At 33.4% G+C, this 26,701-nt stretch overlaps 2 protein-coding genes across 4 annotated transcripts in view; both read right to left on the reverse strand.

Moving 5' to 3' along the window:
- LOC128994606 (inactive dipeptidyl peptidase 10-like) overlaps positions 1-26,701 on the reverse strand; it is a 221,978-nt gene that overhangs the window by 164,371 nt on the left and 30,906 nt on the right. The window contains exon 2 of one of the 3 annotated variants that reach the window (XM_054419268.1): positions 6,296-6,350. The exons of the other annotated variants lie outside the window; for them this stretch is intronic. The gene's annotated coding sequence lies outside the window, so the exon portion shown is untranslated. The remainder of the gene's footprint in view (positions 1-6,295; positions 6,351-26,701) is intronic. 3 annotated transcript variants of the gene reach the window in all.
- Positions 901-3,360, reverse strand: LOC128995568 (uncharacterized). Its single transcript, XM_054420585.1, has one exon. It carries the CDS (start codon positions 3,358-3,360, stop codon positions 901-903), a length of 2,460 nt encoding a protein of 819 aa, XP_054276560.1.

Genomic DNA, 26,701 nt, shown 5'->3' on the forward strand with positions numbered 1-26,701 from the left:
GTATAATTTGATTCGAATTACTTTAATCATTCCACCAGCTATCATTAAGTTATTCTATATATTTTGAACTAAGGACCATCAGTGAAATACTGGCTTTTATTAAGCTATTAATTATTCAAATAGGGCGAGCTTCAAGCAAACGCAAGGTGAACAACCAACATACAAATTTTTCATATGGTTTTTCTATGATTAAAATTCAGTAGCTCCAGTATTGTTTGTATTTTTTTAGACTGAAAACAATTACTAAATTATTGCCCTTAATTTAATATATTGATCGTTTGAATCAGTTTAGTTCATAATACTTTATTACCCAATCAAGATTCATAAATTAGATTATTTTTTGGATGTTATATTTATTTTAACGCGGTGGAGCAGCATGGGTCCTCTAGTTTCCTAATTTCATTATTTGTACAGTATGTATCAATTTGGGTTTCCAGATAGTCTTTGTAGTCCTGGAAGCTGATACCATTGTCGTCATAGTTGCTCTACATTCCACATCACCCATGAGGTAGGAGCATGATGCGTTTTTTTTTATAGTGGTTTCCCCAAGAGGCCTAGCCCAGACAACATAATATGTGTCCGGTCCACTTTATATTTCCTTCAAATTTATATTTTCTTCGAATTCATATTTTCTTCAAATTTATATCTTCTTCAAATTCACATTTTCTTCAAATTTATATCTTCTTCAAATTCATATTTTCTTCAAATTAGTATCTTTTTCAAATTCCTATTTTCTTCTAATTCAGATGATCTTCAAATTCCTATTTTCTTCAAATTCACATATTCTTCAAATTCATATTTTCTTCAAATTCATATGTTCTTCAAATTCATATTTTCTTCAAATTCATATATTCTTCAAATTTATACTTTATCCGTTAATAGAGTATGTCTTTAGTATTTTTAAGGTATTTTGTAATGACCCCAAGGCAAAGTACTAATGCCATCACTTGAAATGTATCTTTTGTCATCATGAGCTGACAACGAAATCTTGTTGAGTTCCACACTATACAGTTCATGTTTGTAGCTCCTTATTACGTTATTTGGACAGTATTTGTCAATTTGGGTTTTCAGGCAGTCTTTGTAGTCTTGGAATGTAATACTATTTTCTACAACTGCTCTTTTAACACCTTTCGATCTTTTTGAGATGCTGTCATTTTCTGACCTACTTGCATACATTTTTGATTTCAACGCTATGTGTTCAAACATAATTTTTCCATTTAGTTCATCCTTGAATTTTCCGATGATCTTCTTATTAGTGACACTGAAACATGGATGATTAGGTGGATAGTCACTCGTGTCGAAAAAATCTTGCATTTCCTTCATATCTCTATATACATCATCAGTATATGTTAAGTATGTAAGTGAATCTGTGTCTGTGTACTGCAATTGAACTTTATCCCCGTATCGTGCTTTTATCACATTGTAGTGAAAGTCATACATCAATGTCTTAGATACGTCCAAAATACTCATTCCTACGTATATGGGTTTGTTGAAAACAAGTTTTGTCTTGCTCATGTGTACTGCCGCAAGTTGATCCGTAAATATTGTCCTCCTCTTGAAGTTGGGTTGAGCCAACCACTTGTCTACTTGTTTTTCCTTCGTCGCCAACCGGATGTTGACACGATTCCGAATGTTTTCCATGGTTTTGCCAAACACGGCATTGTTCATAAGCTTGAAAAAATCCTTTTCAAAATTGTTTATGGCCTTAGTTCTCATGCTAGTATTGAGATCTATGTAAGGTTTAAGCCAGTTGCTCTGAGTGAAACTGATTGCTTTGTGAATTTTCTTTAATTTCAAACCGAGAGAGATGTATTGCTTCAAATTCCGAAAGTGTAGAACATATCTATTTTTGTCAAACAATGTAGCTAGAAGTTTCTCTTGTTTAGATCCGGGTGGTATTTGTTTTTCAGGTGCTAGAGGAAGATCGGAATGTAGGTCGTGCAATTCTTGGGGATACTCTAAATCTACTTCCAATATGTATCCCATATTTCCATCATCTGGAACTGATAAAATATCAAGGTTGTGGACATCTTCAACCCACTTGAAATCAGAGTAAGGCATATGTTGGCTCATAGCCCAGCCATACAAGTTATTGGCGTCAAGATATGTAAGATATGACGTGGGCAAATTTTCATTATAACTTTCCTTCATGTATTTGTTATTGGCAGTGGCGTAGCGGTTCGAACATTGTGATAATCCTCCTCGTATCCCGTTTCCAATCATTAGAATCATATTGTAGTCTGATAAAAGTTCAAGTTCGATCTTGGTCGTTTTGAGCATCGCACTCCAAGCTAGTCCTGGTGCTGTGTAGTACCATGCTGGGTCCAGCTGGTAAGTCTCCATACAAATGTTTCGAAAGTTCTCCATGACGTCTGCTAATTGCAATACATCTGTCTGGTTGTAGAGTAAAGTGTATGCTTTCATGCTTTGTATATTAAATTCGTTCCAAACTTTTCTTGCATGCTCATAGTCTTCATCTTCAATGTTGGCCATGGTTAGTTTGTTGTAGAAGTCTTTCTTATGTGGGAGTGAAGTGTATTCATATTTCTGTAAGGAGTCCATAAAGTCATAAGGGTACACACCCTTTTTTTGCAGTAGCTGCAACTGTTCACTCGAGTAGTACTTTGAAGTATGCTTAAAATGTTGAGTAGATAAGTTCTTAACGAGTATGTCTAAACTACTTGACATGAATTTTACTGAGTCTACAAATCTCAAATCAATACCTCCTTTTACATGAACAGTATAAGAAATATATTTTTCCTCGTTATTTGGTATAACATCAATAGTGTCATCATTCAAACCAAACATTTTGATAAACAGGTGTGTATCGTATCCAGAAAGATTGTGAATAAATATGGGGAGGAAATGAGGTTTTCTAAAATTTAAATTACAAGCGTTGTGCGCTGGACCCCTTAGTTTTCCTGTAAGATGGTCATGGTCTCTCACAAACGGTTTGTCTTCTGTAAACTCCTTTCCACAAATATGGCACTGAGTGGCCGTCAATATAGAAATATTGTCCTCCTCTGAAAGTTCCATTGGCTTAGCAGCTTCTTTTGAATATAGATAGCTTATTTTCTTAGACTCGTTGAACAACCTCTTTACAAAAACCTGCGCTGCATCTTCGCCAAAGTATGTTACTGGCGTTGCATAATTGTGTTCTTCATGTACTATATAATAAGAAAAACTAATTGCATCATGTTTTTGGTATTTTTTCGTGTACGATCCTGACGTGTCTTCTTCTTCTTTGTTGGTAGACAGTATTGGGCTAAGCATACATTCGAAGTCAGCATAGACGACGAATGGCACTTTCATACTCCTATTAAAGTCCTTGAACTTTATTGTTTCACCTTCTTTGGGCATAATGATCTTAACTGCTTCATGCTGCTTACAATATTCTCTATGTATTTTCAGTAAATCTTCTGTGCCAAAATGTGATAGGCACCGTCTACATAAGTGGATACTATGCGAATGCTTTGATTTCTGTGCTCCAACAAGTCTACTTAGATTTTTAATTAGGCAATAATGTGAATTCTTCTCATCCTTCAAGTATAGCAAATCAACATGTTGCTCTTTCTCCTCATCGGTTGTCAGTAATGGATACACAACGCACTTTTCATCATAGCTGTATACATTTATGGATATTTCAGTTCGCTTTTCAAAAAGTTTAACGTTACTCAAACTGACTGGGAATTCAATTCCATTCAAGGCATAATCAAAGTCGTGCTCATATTTCTGGTAGTGTTGGGTTCTGTTAGGGTTTTCTGCCATATGTACAGGATGCAGAGCAGCAAGTATTGACCACAAAAAACATTTTTGGTCGTTATTTACAATATTAATAATAGCTTTCTTGTTTTTAATTGGTCCTGGCAGGTCTATGTATGAAGAACCTCTTAATGGTACATAGCGGTTGATCCTTAGTTCTATGTTAAGTATCCTATTCAGGGACCAACCTGATCCTTTAGTCTGGAACTCCTCCATTTCGGTCAAGATTTTCTTTTCTTTAGTTTGTAACTGTTCTTCTATATTCGTGGTTGAGTATGTGATATCATTTTGAGTTTTAAAATTTATTTCTTGAAAAATCTCTTCATTGTTAGATGTTTTTTTGAACTCAGTTAAAAGTACAATATTTATTTTTAAGTTATCATTTTGCACTTGCTCGACTACCTTATCATAAAATAGAGGTCTTGATAGTTGAAGAAACTCTACAGGGTCTTTTATCGCAAGCGTGTTGTCAATTACATACGTTTTCATTCTATTCTTGAACGCCTTCTCTAACTCTTTAATTTCTAGGTTAGGTTTAGGTTCTTCCATGTCGTTATTGGTTGATATCGCAGTGTTGTTTGTGGAAAGTACGGATGATTGGAGATTATTTGTAGCGGAGCTATTTGAGTGTACATCATCTTCCACGCAATGTTTCTTTGCAGCTGGAGCAACAGGTTCATCTCTTGAACGTTTTGTAGTACATTTTTTTAGATGGCGTGATTTGTTGGATAATGTCACTAATGTACCACACAATTCACAAGGCGTCTGTGGTTGTATTGTACGTACCTGTGCACCAGGGCAGGTTTTTGAGTGACGCAAAATGTTTTTAGATAAAACAGTCTTGTTACACTTAACACAAGTTTGTTTGTTCGCTTCCATTTTAAGATATTTTTCTCTGGATGTCCGTGTCCTATAGTTTCCGTCTAAAACACAAGGTTTTACGTAGTACGTTTCTCCTCTTCAATCACTTGATTATGACTGATTTGTCTTGCTCTTCTAACCGCTATTTATAGCAGAAAACGGTAAAAACCGTACACTTTTGTCTCTGGATCTCTGGATGGTCGTGTCTTATGGTTTCCGTCTAAAACACAAGATTTTAAGTAGTAAGCTTCTCCTCTTCTTCTCTTCAAAACCACTCGATTATTACTGACTTGTCTCGCTCTTCTCAGCGCTATTTATAGCGGAAAACACTTAACACTTTTGTCTCTGGATGGCTGTGTCCAATGGTTTCCGTCTAAAACACAGAATTTTAGGTAGTATGCTTCTCCTCTTCTTCTCTTCGAAATCACTCGATTATGACTGACTTGTCTCGCTCTTCTCACCGCTATTTATAGCAGAAAACTGTACAAAACTAACACTTTTGTCTCTGGATGGCTGTGTCCAATGGTTTCCGTCTAAAACACAGGATTTTAGGTAGTATACTTCTCCTCTTCTTCTCTTCAAAATCACTCGATTATGACTGACTTGTCTCGCTCTTCTCACCGCTATTTATAGCAGAAAACTGTACAAAACTAACACTTTTGTCTCTGGATGGCTGTGTCCAATGGTTTCCGTCTAAAACACAGGATTTTAGGTCGTATGCTTCTCCTCTTCTTCTCTTCAAAATCACTTGATTATGACTGATTTATCTCGCTCTTCTCACCACTATTTATAGCAGAAATCTGGAAAGAAACGTACACTTTTGTCTCTTGATCTCTGGATGATCGTGTTTTATGGTTTACGTCTAAAACACACACATTTACGCGAAATGCTTTTCCTCTTCCAGTCTTTAAAAGCACTTGATCATGACAGATTTGTCTTACTCTTTTCACCGTTGTTTATAGCCGAAAACTGTGAAAAACTCGCACTTTGGGTCTTGTGAAGTCCGTTTACCACTGTTTCTGACTAAAACGTAGTATTTTACGTATGATGCTCTTCATCTCTTAAATAGCTCTAGTACATTATTGATTTGTTCAACTTTTCAAACTGCTTTTTTAGCTGAAAACTGCAAACAAAACATACACTTTTGTCTCTAGGCCCCTGAACGTCCATCTACGACCGTTTCCAAAAGAAAGTCAATGTACCGCCGACCCATATTTCACAGACGTTTTTCTCTTAAATTATAAAAATGTTATATTAACATGTATTTAACTAAACAAAATCTTTTATCCATAAGAAATACATTGGGAATTTGATGGCCTGTGGGGCAAAGCACGATGACTTTTATTACAGGAATTGGTGAAAGGGGGCATCTACACAAACAATGCTTCATTTTGACTCATTGTTTGTAAAAATCTGTCCATTATTAACGGAGGAGTAGTATTTCGTAGAAATCACCTTCACGTATTATATAATAGGATTCTCACTATAACATCTCTAGATGTTTGAGAACCAGAGTTTACTGCTGATACACAGGTTTTTATACAGTCACTATAAAATATTCAGACAAAGAAACATAAGTTTGCAATGTAGTTTGTGGGAGGATGCAACATTACTCACATTCACATTCGAAATGTTATCAATGTTTACTCATTGGTACATGTAATGTACTCACGTTTCTCCCAGACAAATCAGAGGTCCAGGCAAATCACGAGCTACAGCACTGCCCTCTGTAAATGGGGTTTCATCTCTAAATTATTCTGGACATATTTTCAAATTAACATTTAAACTAAATACCCCCGTCGCAACAAACCTGCCAACTAAGCAAATTTTCATTTGTCTAAATTGATTTTCAATTAAATCTTTTTTTATATTAATATATTTTTATACAATAAATAAATTTTGCCAAGTGTGACCAAAATATATCCATAAACAAGCAAACTATAAAATTTTACAATATTCTCTATAAGAATAACGTGAGAACTTAAGACCAACATTTTTTTTCTCCGTTACCAAAAACCCTACAAAATCCCATGATATACTAAATTATTAGTTTTTAAGCTCTTTAGAAAAGGTATAGAGAGAAGTTGGGAAATTTTGTATTTTTAGGGTTAAAAATAACCTCGCCACAGCAAACCTGCACACTAAGCCAATTTCCATTTACTTGTTGGATTTATACTAAAATGTTTCCTGAAAATTATCAGATTTATTTCATATTTAAATAACATTAATTTTAATGAGTACCTAGTTTGTTGCTACAGAAAAGGTATTGAGTTGTGTTTTTTATTGAAATGTTAATAGCTTAGTATTAAATAAACAAAATTGCCAAATAGTATCAAAATCTATCCGTAAACAAGCAAAGTAAAACAGTTGATCTATTCTCCATTAGAATAACATGAGAATTTTTAATCTAAAGTTTTTTTTTTCATTATCTCCATAACCATCAGGCATACAACGACACTTCAATATTCAAAATTATCTATTTTTAAACTCTTCAAGATGGTCTGAAAAAAATTTTGAGATTTTATTTTTTTAACCAAACATGGGGAAAAAATATTTTTTACATCATAAAAATCGCCATATCATTTTTGCCTGAGTTATCAGGCTAGCGGACACAAATACACACACACACATATATATTTATATGTATGTATATATATTTATATTAATTTAAATGGAGGGTAATTTTGGCATCTAGGGACCTCAAAACGAAAAAGGAAATCGGTCCCGGGGCTACGTCTTACCATGAGACCTACGGTATCAGCTTATTCCCTATATGGGAATTTTGCTAAAATGAGTAAACCATTTATTTTACCACATGAAAGCTCCCATAAACCCCGTTCCTATGGTCTGATTATGCAAATTAGGTCTGATTATCCTTACTTAATAAAATATAGTACAACAATCATACCTATATTCTTTAGACAGTTTTAGGCAACTTTCCACTAACACTTGTGCAGGAGTGAAAGATAAATGATTAGGCAGCTTTGTGTGGACATCTTCACCTTCCCCCACTGTAGACGCTTTTCGTATGAGGACGCAATCCGAAATCGTAAATTAAGTGAATTTTGAAAACAACGTAAAGCCTGTGTGATGTTAATTCGTCATACTACTCAATAAATACAGATAACTATTTCATAAAACATGGATTTTACAAATTCATCTAAAAATAGCCTTATATCTTTTTCTCCCTATTTAAATAGCTGATTGTCTGCTATGGTTGTGTAAGTGATAAGTTATACTGACTATAACGATGGATGATGTAATACAGGTTTACTCCGTAAAATGAGCGAGTTTTAAAAAGCAGCTTTAAACCCGTTTAATGAACGCTAATTTTCATCATAATACTCCATATATTAGGCCAACTACTTCACAAAACAATGATTTACCAACTTATTTACCTTTAAAAGAGTTATTAAATACAGCCTTACACCTTGTAAATCAGCTGATTGTCTGTAAAGGTTGTGTGTTCGTGATGTTAAAGCCGTTTGACTGACTATAACCTATAACGACGTATTACTAGACAAGTTTGCAGTTTTAATACATTTTTAGCACAAACAGCCACGACATCATCATATCATTTTTTGCCCCTGTAGGACAAAAAGACATACTTTAGCGAAGCAACGTATGAATTGAAAGCAACCGCTTTTGCAGTAGTAGAACAAAAATATATTAAAATCCACCGTTGGAACTTTTTATTGTCACTTTACTTGGTTCTAGACCTCAAAATTCTCATTATCCAAACCTTAGACAGTTGTCAAAATTGGTTTAACACTATTTAAACTATTAATTTTATATCACTTTAAAGATCTGATGGAAAATATAGCTCTTTTGGATCGTAGTTAAAGTTGAAAAATCTTATTAATTTCTAAGGGGCAATAAAATTATATATATTTCCTGTGAATTAGCTATAATTTATTTTACTTGCTACTTAATCTTACTCAATTTATTAAAACAAAGCTCTTAGTGCATTCTTTATAAGTATATCAGTCTTATTAACCTTAATAAAATGGTCACTATTTGTACTAAATAAAGATAGAAGCCTTTATTTTCCGCTATTTTTATTCTTATATAAAGCAACTCAAATGTTTAACTACTCAATGGGATACTATATTTAAAATCTTAGAGCTATCTTATTGTTAAATGTAACAGGTTTTGCTACATAGTGTTAACGCACTAGTAGTATAAGACGCGCTCCGCAGTGCGCCACGAGTCAAAATGGTAACACTCACCCCATTCACGTTCACGGTCTTGAAGCATATGCAAATAAACAGCTTGTCTATCCACTCTTGAACAGAGCTTTGGTCAATGGAATGATCCTACATTCTAGTGGGATTTTGGCGCAATAAGAAACCTGAAATATATTTATTGTCACATGACTATTAATTTAGCATTAACAAACAAATAATAACATATCTTAAAAATAAAATTCTTTTTTATCTATAAAATTTATCTATTATAACACTGTGTGTATTCTCTCCTAAATAAAACGAAATCAGCGTTTTTCATAAAACTTATCTCGTCTACTAATGACTGTAGTTTTGTTGGTAGAACATTAAAGAGTTCATTCTCTATAGGATTAGTGTGTATGATTTTCAAAGGGATCTGTGAGAGATGAATGCAAACAGTTTAATACTTAAAAGACCCTTCTGCTTGATTCTAACCTCGTCATAAAAAAAAACAGTTTTTATTTTTCTTTTCATTTAAATTTTTTTAAGTTTATACAGTATACCAGCTTTATAATATGCTCATCATAGTTTACTCTATATTCTGAAGAATACATGCAATATAGGTTGTCAGAAGAAATTTCTTAGCGGAAAAACTTCCAAGTCTACAAAAAATTAAAATGTCACATATACTTATGTCACTTATCTTACTACGAAAACATGTCATGAATCGATAGTGAAACCAAGAATTCGCAATTAATAATAACACTGTTTGAAACCCCTGATACACTATTATTTCTGAGTTTAAATTTGATGTAGTTGGTTTTTCTGTATTTACACCCTAAAAGAAGGTGACCTGTAAGCCATCCCAGCAATATACTACTATGTATAAAAGTGTTCATTTTAAGTTTAGGCCAACTAATATCGTTGAAACAAATTGGAATATCGTCCAAAAATATGCACGGATTACCATTTGACACTTGACTAGCTAAATAATTATTAAAGATCAAGAATAATTCCAATCCATATCCTTGAGGTATTCCTGACACCTCAATCTCGTTAGATAGATAACTGTGTTTCCTTCCAAGGACAATTATTAAACTATTGTTCGTAATGTAACTCGACGCAAATATTCATATTTCGTGTTTTAAGCCAAATATGCGGAACGAATACATACGTTCAAAGCCTGTGATATGTTGGTCATTAATAACTACTAAAATTGACTCATTCAAATACCCAGTAAAACTATTTTACTGAAAGTTAGTATCATTGATGTATATTTGATGTAGTTTGAAGTTAAATTACTTAAAACATGGAAACAGCTAAGCTTTACCGTAAACTCTTATCCTGTACGGTATTACAAGTGTTTATTTTATTTTCCCTACCACTAATCTAGATTTTGAGGTTCAGTCAATAAAATAATACATTCAAACTACATGTTTATTTAGGCATTTAGAAGACTAAATTATTTACCTAAAAGCATGTTAGAAAAATACTTAATTTTATACACCAAAAAATCGGCTGTATATGAAAGTAGCTATTTTTACTTTCTCCCCCTATACCATAGTATATGGAGAAAGTATTGTTTTCGTAAAAAATTTCAAGTTTGAGTTTTGAGTGGATATATTCCTTTTGGGTCCCCCTGGACCCAAAAAAGTGGTTTTCGAAGTGATGCCTGTGTGTGTGTGTCTGTGTGTCTGGATGTGTACAGAGCTAGGGACTACACCTGTGGTCCGATTTCGATGAAATTTGGTATGTAGGTTCTAATCCATGGTATCTCCAGGGTTTTTTTTTCATTTTTTTGAAATTTTGATTTTTAATTTGGATTTTCCCATAAAAACCCATAAAAACCGGAAAAGTCGGATTTTCTCAAAAAATGGCCCGAACGATTTTGTATGTTGTAGCCCTTTACGTTCTGAACAAAATCATACAAATCCCATTTCTGTAAAAATTACGGTTCAAAAGTTATTGTAAATGATGTTATTTTCCCATAAAAATTCCATAAAATAACGCAAAATAGGATTTAAGAAAAAATCCTGTTTTGATTAACATAGTATGTTATGGTTCTTACAATTTGATAGCTTTTTTATTTTTTGTAAATTTTGATTTTTTATGGGGAATTTCCCATAAAACCCCATAATAAAACGAAAAAATAGGATTTTCCCAAAAATGGCCCAAACGATTTTGATAAAAATTTAGTATGTTATAGTCCTTTATATTCTGAATAAATCCCATTTCTGTAAAAATTACGGTTCAAAAGTTATTTTAAATTATGTTATTTTCCCAGTAAAACCCCATAAAATAACGGAAAATCGGATTTTCCCAAAAATGGCCCGAATGATTTTGATAAAAATGTAGTATGTTATAGTCCTTAAAATTCTGAACAAAATTTTACAAATCCCATTTCCATATTTACTCTCACCGCTTACACATGATAAAGGTTGTTGACAAACTTATAGGAGAAAGTATGTGTCAGAATGCTGATACCGTTTATTTACATTTAGTTTATTAATTTATCAAGTAGTGTTATTAGTTATGAATGAAATGTTACATTTTTCAACAATAGAATCAAAGCCTATCTATTATAAACTTAATATGAAATATATGCAGATTCCCACATAAATGACACTACGGTAACATGAATTAAAGATTATATTTTAGTAATTGCAAAATTATTTAACTGATTAAAAAATTATATTAGTGAATCTTAACTAAAAAACAAATACTCTATGATATGACGGTCTGTCTTACCTCTTCCCGAATTTTCAAAATGCATAATCCACAAAGATTGAACGAGGTTACAGAAGTAAACAATGATAAACAAATATTGTACGCTCACGTTTAAGGATTGTATTGCCCACTTAATTTCTAGCTTTCGCAATCGGAGTGGTATAGTTGGAGTTGGGCGTTCAGTCACACATCGGAAGCAGCAATATAATTGTTAACGTCTGCTTTGTTCTTGGCTTTAAATAAAGGTACCGACTTACACTGGTTTGCATACATAACATATCCAGACCCCAAGGAGTCCTCCTCTCGGTATTCTACTGTAACGCAGAGTAATTTTCAATAGCGTATAGGCTGCCGGTAGGATTCGTAAACAAGATAATGTCGTTACATTCGGAAAGAAGACACTATCATACATAATAATCTATACATAGCTATATAATTAATTAGAAAAATTCACTCTTATAACTAGTTATTAAAAGCGAAGTAACCCTGCGCTTGAATTGAATTATTAAAAACTATATTTACAATCTCAAAAACTATTTTAATTTTTCTAATTTGCTTGAGAACCAAGAATTTAGCATCAAAATAAAGGTTGTAAAGTGTTCGTTACAGTACAGCATTTTTACTATATAATAAATCCATTCCACATCCAAGCAAAATAATCTTGTTGTTTTGTTTGTTTTTACAAAAATGGTGTAGCCTATTTAAACTTTTACTAGAAAAGCCTTAATGTTCACAAAGTTTGATGTGACATATAAAATATATAGATGGACGAACCCAAATCTTATATACAAAAAACTTTTGTAAAACTTATGACAGCTACCCTAACCATACTACTGGACCGAATTACACGCAGTTGGTACCAAATGAAAAATATTTACCTGTAGTGCAGAATCCTTTTAAAAATTAAAATAGGCTTAAAAATAAGCACGAAAAAATGAATTTGAAACTTTAAAAAATGTAACAAGGGTCTTATGGGTTGTCATGCTGGTGACAAAATAACAACGAAATATTAACAGAAAACCAAACAAATTCCAATCACATGTTTTATTTACAGCGTGGGGTGAAAATAGAAAAGTTTGCACAATACCACAGAAAACATACTAATACATACTTTTGGTCAAGTTTTCGACCACGGGGCAAGCTCTCGTGTTGTGCTAAATATAATTAAGCCAAGAATTTCTGACACCGTTATGAGACGTGTGATTACCTCCCACGAATGGCCATCAGCTAGGCTGAGCAAAATCTCTACTGGCAACTGGGAGAAGTATTCAGGATTTGAAATATTCAGATACCGGTATTACTTCCAAATACTAAGCGCCTTCCATTCCAGAAACATAGAAGTTATACGCGCAGTAAATGTAGGTTAGGTACGCTGTAAGTAGAATACTACACAACAATTATGATTTATGACAATCAATGCACATATCTGAAATGATAACTAAGGAAGGTTGACACGCTAATGATGATTTGCGGGCTACAATTCACGTTCGTGTACCATTTTACTATGCACTTTTATTAAAATTATATATTTTTTAAATAATTTTAGTATCATTATGCATAAAACGTATTTAAAAATTTTACAATAAAAATCAAATGTTTAAAAGATGCATTATATAACTTAACTCTGACTAAACTTAACTAACTATCAAATAATCTATTTGTAACCTTATGTATAACGTTTTTAGCGAATTTCCCTATAGGGAAGTAGCTATTACCGTAGGTCTCATGGTAAGACCTAGGCCCGGGACCGATTTACTTTTTCATTTTGATGTCCCCAGAGGCCAAAAACACCATTCGTTCAATTTTTTATATATATATATATATATGTGTCCATCCGCACGATAACTTGAGTAATTTTTGTCCGATTTTGATAAAATTTGGTTTGAAGGTGTAAGGCGGGATAAACTCGAACGAGTTCGCGAACCAGCATGATCGGACTATGGGACCTGTTCCCATATCCACCTGTCCATATCCTGTTCCATTGGGGTTTACGGGGGGTTTTATGGGGTAAAAATAGGTTTTTCCCATTTTTGACTAAAAAAAAATAAAATTTTGCAAAATCTTTTCAAACCATTTTGTAGAGCTTAAAAAAACAAATAATTTAGTATATTGAAGTGTTACTATGCGCCTAATGGTTACGGAGAAAATTCCAAAAAAATGTAAATTTTAAATTCCCATGTTATTCTAATGGAGAATGAGTAAACTGTTGTAGTTTGCTTGTTTATGAACATATTTTGATCAAATTTGGAAAATGTTTTTATTTCTTACTAACTATTAACATTTTACAAAAAAAGTTTTACCCTCCCTGATGCAGCAAACCTAAGTACCTGTTAAAATAATTCTATTTAAATAGGAAATAAATGTTAAATTTTTAGTAGACATTTTAGTGTAAATCCAATCAGACATACGGAAATTCGCTTAGTCTGCAGGTTTGCTGCGGCGGGGGTATTTTTTCTTTTGTCTAAATTAAATTAAACACCAGAGCGACAGGAATTTATCAGTACTGAACACTACTGATCTCTTGCAAGCTATAAAGGAATACTATTTACGTAAACAACTGCACATAATTAACATTCAAATAGTTGCAATTATTTTTAATAGTCTTTAAAAAGTTTAGTTATAAACAACTTTGCCAATATATTAGTTAAGACAGAAAAGTGAGATTTATTTGTATTCCAATGTATCTCTTATTATACATGGTGATTGGTACTCAGTGTGACAAAATTTTTTTGGTGTAAGTACAAAGTAAATGAAGTGTGATGATGCATATCAAATGTTCCAAGTCCAAAAATTAGCTTCCCAAAGAATTATTTTATGTTTTTCAAAAATAACTATGTTTTCAAACTTAATACAGCTATTTCTCAATTACCTGTAAATGGATTTGAGTAGACAATGTCATTTTCGTGTTCTACATTAAATTTTGAATAAGAATAATATAAAATGACGGAGGATCAGTTGTAAAAACTCCATTGTAAATAGATTCAAAGATAAAAATTAGGATGTTTGAAAAAAATTTAAAAAACATTGGTCTATTGTATTTGTTCACACCCTGTATACAAGAAAGTGTCCGAATATGTTAAAAACTGCGCCATTTTATAAGCTTTCCAACCATATGCTACACTATTGAGGTTTAGATATTCTGTTGTTTGTTTTAGTGGTTTGAATACCAGATAACAGGGAACTTTTTACTGTTTTTACTGTTAAAGCTGAAACAAAAATACAACTTTTGCTTAATACATATCGGCTTTCTATGTTTTAAATGTTAAAGACACCCTGTTTTCTGGTATTCAAACCACTAAAACAAACAACAGAATATCTAAACCTCAATAGTGTAGCATATGGTTGGAAAGCTTATAAAATGGCGCAGTTTTTAACATATTCGGACACTTTCTTGTATACAGGGTGTGAACAAATACAATAGACCAATGTTTTTTAAATTTTTTTCAAACATCCTAATTTTTATCTTTGAATCTATTTACAATGGAGTTTTTACAACTGATCCTCCGTCATTTTATATTATTCTTATTCAAAATTTAATGTAGAACACGAAAATGACATTGTCTACTCAAATCCATTTACAGGTAATTGAGAAATAGCTGTATTAAGTTTGAAAACATAGTTATTTTTTAAAAACATAAAATAATTCTTTGGGAAGCTAATTTTTGGACTTGGAACCTTTTATATGCATCATTACACTGCATTTACTTTGTACTTACGCCAAAAAAATTTTGTGACACTGATGACCAGCCACCCTGTATATCTACAATACACATAATTTTAAAATATAATTTTAAAAGAAAAATAACAAATGTTAATTGTTAAACTAAGAATATATTTAAACTGTAAGTAAGTTACCTCAAATCCGATGAATAAAGACTGCAAAATGTGGGCGATTAGTATATGATCCTGCCGGCACTGTGTCTTGACACTAAATGAAGTGACCCCTCTATTATTCTATAATAAACGGCGAACCGACACACCTGCTCTAGCGCCGCGCTTCTGGTCAACACCTGCCGCAGCACCTGGTATATCGCGCCTTGCATATATTGTCGGGTGATGAAACCAATTGAGTTCTAGTAAACCATACTTGCTTACTATACTCTTAAATACTCTCTTTCATCAAACTAACTCTTCGTGTGTGACGCATGTTAGAGAAACTATATTTTCACCGTAAACCCATTTTTGTGTGAGTATATGTTTATTGTCATCGCATCTTAATAATTTGCAAAAAAAGTCCTATTATTTAATCACTGCATTTTACACATAGGTTTTAAATTTGCGTTTAACATTTATAATAATTTTCAATATCCAATTTAATTAAGAATTTTGCAAAACGTAGCTATAAATATAATTAAGCTGTGTAATATGCACAGACTAGACTATATTTAACAGTTGTTGAATAATACATGTTATCCACTTTACCAGTTTAGCTTTCATTTTGTGCACTGAGGTATACATACCCAGGAGTGTTTTAGGCACATTCACGTTTCGTTATATCATTTTAGGGCTTCAAAGTTCCCATGTGTTGAGCTCATGAGATCACTTCTAATGCGTGGTATCCGTGACAGCATATTTAACATTACAAAACTTCAAAGCTTAGGCCACCATTATTTGTCTCCTACTAAATACTATGTTTGTAATGTTATTCTCCTACAATACACAGCTGTTTAAAGTAAAATAGATCAAATAATGTTCGTAAACCTCTATCGCAGCAAACCTGCAAATTTAATGAATTTCGAACTCTAACAATATTAATCAAATGCCAAATTATTTAATATAATACGATCTATTATTACATTTTCATTCATCACATAGTTAAAGATTTTACAAACAGAAACAAATGTAAACTAAATGTAGGAACTAAAAAGGGAAAAGTAGGTTACTACATACATTAAACTAAATATGCTGGATTGTCAATACAAGACGGACACAAGTTTCAAATTTTATTTGAATGATAAAGACTATTACCATATTTTTGGAAGCAATTAAAGTAAAAGAACGTAGAACAATGCAGTTATCACCAAAATTATTAGCAAATACTGACTTTACGGTCTTTGGCTACAAAGATTGGTTTTTAATTAGCTGAAAATCTATAAAAGAGGAACTATGTGTGTATGTAGTGTGTGTATGCATGTACCTTATGTACTCCGAAACCACCCGACAGATTATAGTGAAACTTTCAGGTATTATTAAGCATTATTCAAGGATGGTTTGTGTGATGTTATGTGCAGATCCGTTAAAAGGGCAACTGTTTTGTAGGTTTGAATAATCGCAACATGCTGTCATGATTTGAAATAGTGCCACAATGTTTCCACAAGCACAGAAAACTATTTTACTTTTGAATAAGTCCAAATATATTAAATTCCAATCGCAGCACACCTGTGCACTCAACAACGTTTAAATTGTCCAATGTCAAATATGTAAACATAACAACTATCATTACAAACAATAAAAGGGATGGCAATGCATAAATCTTGTTTATCTTTTGTTCTATACCCACACAATCTAACATAAATTATTAGGTAAATAATAATCGTGTCAGGTATTCAAATTTTTTTCAATTTGTCATTAAACCATCACATCACCGTCATTAAAAGAAGGAACTCCAATAATACTAATGCGAAACTTAAATCCACCGAAGCTTTGCAACGTTACCAGACTGACGATTAAAAAATTACACCAAAATTGATTGAAGCAAAAGGTATCAGTCGTAATTTAAAGTTGAAATAGTCTTAATCCCAAGAATACTGATGATTTCATTTGAATTACCTTTGAGTTGCGTGCTCACTTGGTTGTAGGTACGCCTAAAATCTTATATATTTATACACCTAATCAAAAACCAAAAACATTGTTTATCCACTGGAAATTAATAGAAATATTCTTTTTTATGTTATTCACTTTTATTATGCATCGCAAAGAACAAATTACCATCCTAATATAATACGTGAAGGCGATTTCTACGAAACACTACTCCTCCGTTAATACTGGACGGATTTTTACAAACGATGTGTCAAAAATTAAGTATTTTTTGTGTAGACGCCCCCTTTCACCAATTCCTATGATAAAAGTCCTCCTTTGCCCCACAGGCCATCAAAACTCCAATGTATTTCTAATAAAGAAAATATTTTATTTACTTTAATCTTACTAATATTATAAATGTGAAAGTTTGTGTGTTTGTTTGTTTGTTTGTGTGTTTGAAGTTCAATAACGCATAAACCACTGGACGGATTGGGCTGAAATTTGGCATGATGATAGCTTACATTCCCGATTAACATATAGGCATATTCTTATCTCAAAAATCCTTTCGGGTCCCGCCCCAGTGGCTTTGTAATTCCCCATGTTAACCTTATGAGTATTCATATTTAAAGGGAATTAAAGAATTTAGTCAGCTGTTTCAACTAAAAAAGTTGGTTCTATGATATGGAAAAGCATTAAAAAATTATAAGATTTACCAACAGGGTGCAGCACTATATTTTTTCATTTATAAAACAGCTAATTTGAACCAAGCAGCAAGAAAAAACTGTGATTCGCAATGAGAACTGTCAAAGTAGGATTGTTTACAGTTATGTTTATGTTTTTCATTTCATGAATAATTTGTGATATTTTGCGAATTGTTGATTATTTATTTTTCTCTATTGTTTAGGTGAAGTGGTAGAACATTATGGCTATGGTAGATGTGTAATACTATAGAATACTGTAAACTTAAAAAAGCAAATTTTATCGAACTGTGTCCTCCCTTATTGCAAATGCAAAACTTGAGTATAACTTCAATAAATAAGCTTTTTATACTTATATTCCAACCCCGTACGAAGGACGGGTACTCTGCTAGTAGATGAATAATTTGTATTAATTACAGCTGTTAATAGTAAACACATGATACACACAAGAGCGTTTGTTTTCAGAGTGAGTTCGTTTTCAGTTTCACTAATGTTACTAGTGGAGTAAGCGTTCGTTTTCAGACTGAGTGAGTTTCCAGTTTCGATAATTGGAGTTGAGTGATTGATTACATTATCTTTGAGTTAACCGTTTTAAGTCATTGGAAACAATTGTGACTGTTATTAGGTTTAAATAACGCCTGTTATTCTTTGCAAATGCTTGAATTCAAGCAACAGGTGCACTAGTTTAAAATAGTATTTGTTAAGTGCGGCAACGTGCGCCGGGTAACTGCTAGTATCTATTATAATTCTAAAATGTGAGTATGAATTTGTTGCAAAAATACGCAAAAGCAAATGGAACAAATGTTTCTCTTTTTCTTATATGTACATGTAAACGATCTTGATATACTAAACTAATAAAGAGCTTTACAGTTCTACATTCTTTAGGGTATCAAACATATTATTGCATTATAGCGAACCAGTTTTCTTTTAAACATCTTATCGATATAAAACTCATAACCAAGAGAGGATAGGTAACATCATGCCTAGAAAAAGTATTCTAGTAAAACTTTAAAGAAAATCCTCATGGAATAAGATAAAGCTAATTCGATAAATACCAAACTGTAAGTATATATAGTCAATGGTTAAACGTAAAAAAATATTCGTCTGACTTTATTCAAGACGTTTTATTACATAGTGTACATTGTATTGAATCTCCATACATTCCAGTTACTGTACTAGATACGTTGTAGGAATTTAATCAAACAAAACAGTTTATGCCGTTTACACTAATATTCGATATCATTCTAATACTTATTCGTAGGTATTAAAATTATTAATATGTTATATTTCAGCTAATAACTGTATAATAATTTACCTGAATATAAGAAATATCATCCTTAATGCCATTACATGCATAAAATAAACTCGGCATATGGAAAATTTGAATAAAAATTGTTCTATCTTGTGATTTGATTCAAAAAAGGAATACAACTACTCCCTGTATGCAAGCCATGAAAATTGGAAAATTCTTTGAATAGTTATAATGAAATAAATAGATCATAAAAGTTAATAGTGAATATAGGCTCTGGTTCTTACATTTTCGTACAATTATAGTAAAACACTTTTATTTTGCAACACATAAGAGTTAAAGATATGTACACTTCCTTAGTCACGTGACCCCTCCGACCAATCAGATGGCTTCGTCCCAAGAGCTGTCTCTTGGGATGACTTAGAAACGGCGTATTCTCAAATTCCGGGAAAACTCGACGGTCACGTGACCGCCTCAACCAATCAGATGCCCTGGCTCTTGGGATGACGTAGAACCGGCATATACTATACTACTCAAATAATTAATCGATAAATAATTTCGATCGATACGATTGCCACAATCGAAATTTACAACTGTTTACAACAGCTGAAAATCAGTTAATACTTGGCGACTGCATGTGTTGCGTGTGCTGCGTCTCAGCATGCGCTAGTCGAAAATTCGTGTGCTGCGTGGCTTGCGCCGCAAAACGTGGCTTGCGTGCGTTGTGTCACGTGCGTCTCAGCATACGCCCGGCCTTAAAGAATGAAAAAAAAAAATAGAAAAGTTCATTGCACTAATATATAAAGTAAATTTCATTTTATCGGAAAAATATTATAATTTATAATTATAACATTATAATTTCACGTTTATTCTGTTATAATGGCTATTTTAACAAGTTTTGTATGAAACAATATGATGGAAAGACTGATCAATTGACCCGTTGGAGTTAAGGATTCATTCGAGTGTGTTTAAGTCGTCTTAAAGACTCAGATTGTATTGAGGAAAACTTGGGATTAATACAAGAGCAATTTATTCGTAGTTTAGCAAACTTTTGAAAGCTTCAGACTCGCTAGTATATGGTAGAATTTTACTGATTAAATCTAAAATTCTAAACAGATGTTGGCCTGAAACGTAGTCTAGTAATTGCAATGGTAAATCTAAAGATAGTTTACTAGAACCTGTTTTTGATTGGATCTACATTTAATTGATATTATTTATTGGAAACACTTGAAATTTACAAGTCATTAGCATTGATAAAACATAATCCCTTGGTGTTGGTTAGTCTATGTCATCAGGTATAGTATTTTAAAATTGTTTAAAACCACAGGTTGGGAGTAAATACCAAATAACAGAAAGAAAACAGAAATATAAACGGAACAAAATAAAAACACTATCGAAAAGCATGTATGACAGAGTTTTTGACTCCAAAAACTGAATAGGCCTAGCAGGTTCTTGCTGGAGTAGAGATATATAAACAGTAGTTAAGACCAACTTGGAGCAACACACTCATTAAGAAGTAATTAATGAGCTTTGCGAAACAGGGATTGTCCTATTACAGAGGTAATTCAACTGTCTGCTACATATTGTTTGTTAACCATACAATTGATGAAGCAATTGACAAAATGTTACATTCGTGGCATAGTTTTGGATGAAATTTCAACTTTATTGAGTTACTTTTGTTTAATATTAAGACATTTTATTTATAGCTTAACTACACCACTTTCCGGTTGTTAAAAGAGGTTGATGTAGCAAAAAATGGTTGAGATTAGGAAAAATACGTGTTCTTAACGTATGGCATTGGCAAATGGAATTATTTGTCTAAGCTTATGGTGTTATGATGATTTTAGCCGTTGACGATCCCAAGTAAAAGAAAACTTCAGGATAACAATAATTTCACACTAATTTAGTAAAATACGAACGCAAGTATACTAGGACCATACCGTTGTTTGAAACAAGCTCAATAAATTTGAACAAATAAAATCTTAGTTTGTTTGTACCATTGCCTCTTTTGCTGCAACAAATGGATTTAAGGCAAACATCACTACTATCTAAGTTAAATAAAAATTTAGAGTATTGCAGTTCTACCTAAGTTGAACTAATAAACATTTTAGGAGTTTCCAAGAGACTGGATTTTTTTTCTTCAATATGAGTGGTATTTTTCAAAAGTACTATTGGCAAGGTTTTATAAATTTCCGTTTGGTGCAAAACAATTTGTTATGTCTCATCTTCACGTTATACAACGAACAAACTTAAATTTAATCACCAATATGACATTAATTATACACATTATTTACACATGCATTGGTGATTGGGGGGATTTGAACCCAAGACCTTCGGTACCGAAGCTCTGCGCTCCACATAGCCCAGCACATCGATTTGCCCAACACACTCTCCAGTGCTAAATATTTTGGAATCAGTAGTTGGTTCATTTTTCCTTTAACCTTTTTACAGACAGCTGATCTTGTATCAAATTAAATAACTGTTCAGTAAACAATTTAAGCTAAATTTCCATAGTAACCATTAGTAAAACATTTCCCAAAAGACATTCAGTAAATTCTAGTATCAAATTCATCAAACTATTTTACATAAACACACGAACACTGTGGTTAATTAGTTTTTGGGGGGAAACTCTAGCGAACCAAAATGTCAACTCCAACCATGAAGACCAAAAGCGAAGCTACTGTAGAGCCGAAGACTTCAGCAGAGAAGGAATCTCCTAAAAACGAGTCTCAGGATACCAAAAGCAATCCTTCTGGAAAAGCTCCTGGACCTGAAACAAGAAAGGATGCTTCGCTCGTGGAACCTAAAAGCAAACAAGACAGTGCTCCTAAAAGCCAGTCTCAGGATACCAAAAGCAATCCTATCACTGGAAAAGCTCCTGAACCTGAAGCAAAGAAGGATGCTTCGCTTGTGGAACCTAAAAGCAAACAAGACAGTGCTCCTAAAAGTCAGTCTCAGGATACCAAAAGCAATCCTATCACCGGAAAAGCTCCTGAACCTGAACCAAAGAAGGATGCTTCGCTTGTGGAACCTAAAAGCAAACAAGGCAGTGTTGCAACTGTGAGTCCCAACAAAAGCGTGGTAGGAACACCGAGTAAACCGGAGACTGAAGAAAACAAAGGAAAAGAAAGCACAGCATCAGTGAAAGATTGTGCTGGGTCAAAGAGTGCAGTGAAGAAATGAACAGGCAGCAACAGTGGAAGCCAGATACAAATAATGTACAAGTCTGAAACAAGTAAATAAAAGTCATGTTTTAAAGATTTCTTATTGGGTATAGATTAATATTAATTCCTGCACAAAGAGTAAATCATAAGGTAAGGGGATAATATTATGATTCTCTATACAACAATATTTCGTTTAGTTTAGCAATTTATTAAGATCCTGGTTTTAGTCAACAAAAAAAAAAACATTTTAGTGATTCGTTGCTCGAAATTAATAAACTTTGACTTATGTATCTACAAAGATTTTATTTTACAGCTACACATGAATAACTTTCTGTTTTGAGGATTCGTGTGTATATTCTTTCTAATATATAAAATTCTCGTGTCACAGTGTTTGTCTGCAAACTCCTCCGGAACGACTTCACCGATCGTTATGAAATTTGGTGTGTAAATTCTGTAGGTATGCGGATCGGACGTAAACTATTTCCCGTTTCGAAATTCTTAAAAGGGCTCCGCCCCAGTGGCTCTGGAGTTTCCCATGTTAACCTTATGAGAAATGGAATTAATGAATCTTAACAGCTGTTTCAATTAAACAAGTTGGTTCTGTTCAATTATGTTCAATAGCATTAAAATTACAAGGATTACCAACAGGGTGCAGCAATATTATTTCTTTTACATTTATGACAACAGCTAATTTGCAACCAAAAGGTGAGTGAGCGTAGCGAACGAGCTCCAACCCTAAGGTGAGTGAGCGTAGTGAACGAACTTCAACCTGGAGGCGAGTTAGCGTAGCGAACGAGCTAACCTGAAGGCAAGTGAGCGCAGCGAACGAGCTCCAACCTAAAGGTGAGTGAGCGTAGCGAACGAGCTCCAACCCAAAGGTGAGTGAGCGTAGCGAACGAACTTCAACCAGGACGTGATTGAGCGATGCGAACGAGATCATCTTGAAAACGTAACGGTACTTTCTTTCCATCGGTCTGTCTTAGGGGAAACCTATAACTTAGGCGATACGAAGTTCGCCGGGTCAGCTAGTATATATATATATTTCTTTTTACTATGTTTGTAATATAAAAATACAGTTGTATGATGTGGTTACAGTTACTAATTACTGACTTCACCTACATTACGAAACAAACTAAAGTTTACAACAGTTGTGTTAAGTAATCTACTGATTTAAAATATACAAAAGGTTCTACCCGCGAATTCACGGGTGTACAATGTTACAAGCACCATTAAATTAATTTAATCGACTTTGACGTTATTTTTAATTTAAAGGGCCCAAGTTCGAGAAATTGTCATCTGAAATGATGTTACAAGCAGTGGAACCTTCATACCTCCTTACGTCCTAAGGTGGCCGAGGTGGGTACGGTTGTAGGCTACCTGTAGCCGCTCTCTTTCACGACGTCTACTTTTCGAACACCGTTAACCACTCACTTGTATCAAACAGCTAGAAATAGCTTTACTGTACATTCACCCTCTTTATGAACATAAAAGTAAATAATAGAATAAGTAAATGAAAATGTAAACAAACAAACTATATTGTCAATTGCATTGGCCAGCTATTGTTCACTAAATTCGTCAAATAACGTTAACTTTCAAAACATGCAAGTCGTAGCCCTATCTATCTATTATCTATTATCTATTATTTAAAATGGGGACGTCACTATGTGCGTATTTTAACCCAAATATGAGTGAAGGATGAGTGTAGGTTGAGTGGCGCGATCTTGTAGTCTTGTTAGTGACTAAGGCCGATATGTTCCTTAGACACAGCTGTTAATTAATAGCCCATACAGCTAATGGCAACTAAGGGACCTACAGCTTTTTATGGTGGAATCCGAACCACATTTTTCCTTGTAATTTACCAATTGGTCTAATTATCAAGATAGTACTGCGGATAGTCGTAGTACTCACTAGTGCGGACGTTAATCCACACCAGGGAGCATCGCATCCACAATGCATCCCTATAAATATCCATAATTCGTGACCTCCTAGTAGCTGGATTACAGGACGACGCTACCCGTCCCAGTCCTTTGGAAACTAGCCTGTGGGGCAGGGCCCTTAGGGAGTTCGTCCATGTCAATACTTTTAGGCAAATCTAATCTACACACTCTAAGCTTCATTTTGCCATATGCCTATATTTTAATTAGGTAAATGGCCTTAACCGTTTACATAAAATTTGATTGTATCACTTTAATAATATAATAGATAGATAGATTTTGCCATTAGTCTGTCTCCAACACATAATATGTTTCAACATTCAAATAGTTTGCCTTTGGTCTTGCTCTAACACATGTTTTGGGTTTTTGAATATTAACATGTGCTTTTATATTATTGTTTTTTTATGTTCTGTTCAAGTTGAAGAAATATGAAAGGTTGTACTCAATCATTTTTACTCTATTTAGTGATTTTTCTCTCTATCAATCTATTTAACAAAGTTTTTCACTATACACTATACTACAATTATAAAACTTCAAGATACATCAAGATCAACAAAGAAATTAGTTCAAGGTAAAATCTCTTCCTTGACAAATATTATTTGTCATACTACTCCAAGCTTGATGCTAAATTTTATTCTAATTCTAACCACTCTGATTCTATCATCTCTAATCATTTCAATTCAATTCAATTCAATTATTTAAGATGGGGACGCCACGTAGGGTATTACAAAGTTCATACGGACATATTTAAAACATTGTTCACGACTAAATGATTTTTTATGAGCCTGATGTTTATCGACCAAAGTAAATCTAAAAATAAATTGTATATCAAAGTGGCCAAACACTGCAAAGGCAGTTTAGATACGAAGTTTAGCGTTGGTGTGGACGCCAAGTCGTAAAAACAAGAATTGACTATTCCTGGCGCTTTTTATAGTTGGGTTGAATAGAATGTTATCAAAGCCTTAATGCAACCGTTGCTTGTGTAGATGACGCAGTTTATTTTCAAATCGTAAAATTTAACATTGGCCATGAAGAAAGGGTGGATTCCATCTCTCGCATAATTAACCATTTATTCTAGTTCTGATGTTTGTTTGTTTTCACGTCCAGGGCCTTTGGATGAATGAAATCTGTCATCGCTTGTTATTTATTCTACGCTACACTACGATAAAAACAAGGTATGAGACAAACTTAAAATTACATTTAAGTACATATCACGCAAGTAATGTTGTAAGTAGTATATTGTACATGTAGTATATTGCGTAGTGCATAGTACATTTATATAGGACCTGTTGAATATTCCAAGAATCTACGATTAATTACTAACCAGAAAACTATAAAAAAAGTCATTTTAACAAAAACCTGAATGATGTTGTTTAATCAAATGCAACTTTAACACTTACTAATCTGTTAATAAACAATAAATTAATCAATTAATTACCTTTTTGGTTTTTCTTGCCTTGAAGTTCTTGTTGGTTTTTGATTCCTGATGCGCATTTCGCCACAGGTTGTGGCATCTTCAGAGTTCACTATCCTACACTTACATTCTAATATATACACAGTTTATATAGACAAGAGTCACTGTACCGGTTCACATGGTAGCGTTTACACTCGCGGCGCGGCGGGCGTGTGTTGCGAGTGCGGGGTGTTTACTTGTGCCGGGATCGTTGTTAGACTGATAGAAAGAGTGCCTGGTGGATGGACGGGTTGGGGTGTGGAATTCCCAGAATTGTTGTATCTGCGACGTTGTCTAGTTTCTGCGGGGTTGCCAAATCGGTTGGTTTCTATTTCGTACATGGTCTTAAAAATGATGGAGTTATTGAAGTCTTCTTTTATGTTAAGTAGGCTGTCAGATCCAGATTCGGTAACTTGTTTATAGATTTGGTAGCTTTCCTGTATTTTGGCTGTGGTTTTTGACTGGGTTCTGTTCAGGATAGTAAGGGAATCGGGGAATGTTATTGAATGAGTATGGTTTTGTTTGAGGTGTTTTGCTACTATTGAGGTTGGATTTTTGTAGTGACTAGTGTTGTGTTCTTTGAAGCGTTGGGAAAATGATCTATTCGTGTAGCCAATATATTGTTTGTTACATGGTGGATTGCAGGTTATTTTGTATACTCCTCTGTCTTTTTCTATTGGTCGGGCCTTTGTACTTGTTTCTATGTCGTATAGTGGTATAGGACAGTTTTTGACTTGGTATGCAGGTGTGTAGCCAGATTTCTTGAAAACTTTGCCAATTTTCTCTGATATTCTGCCAGTGTATTTGATTGATATATATTTTGGGTTTGGTTCGGGATTTTGGGCAGTAGTCTCGTTTTCAGGTCCGTGTTTTATTTTCCTTTTCATTTTGTTTATCATGGGTTCAATTATGGTGGGATTGTATCCATTGTTTTTTTGCTATTGTCTT

Source organism: Macrosteles quadrilineatus, unplaced genomic scaffold (assembly GCF_028750875.1).
Source record: "Macrosteles quadrilineatus isolate MER2022 unplaced genomic scaffold, UCM_ALF_1.0 Scaffold_5__1_contigs__length_97177068, whole genome shotgun sequence".
Taxonomy (NCBI): domain Eukaryota; kingdom Metazoa; phylum Arthropoda; class Insecta; order Hemiptera; family Cicadellidae; genus Macrosteles; species Macrosteles quadrilineatus.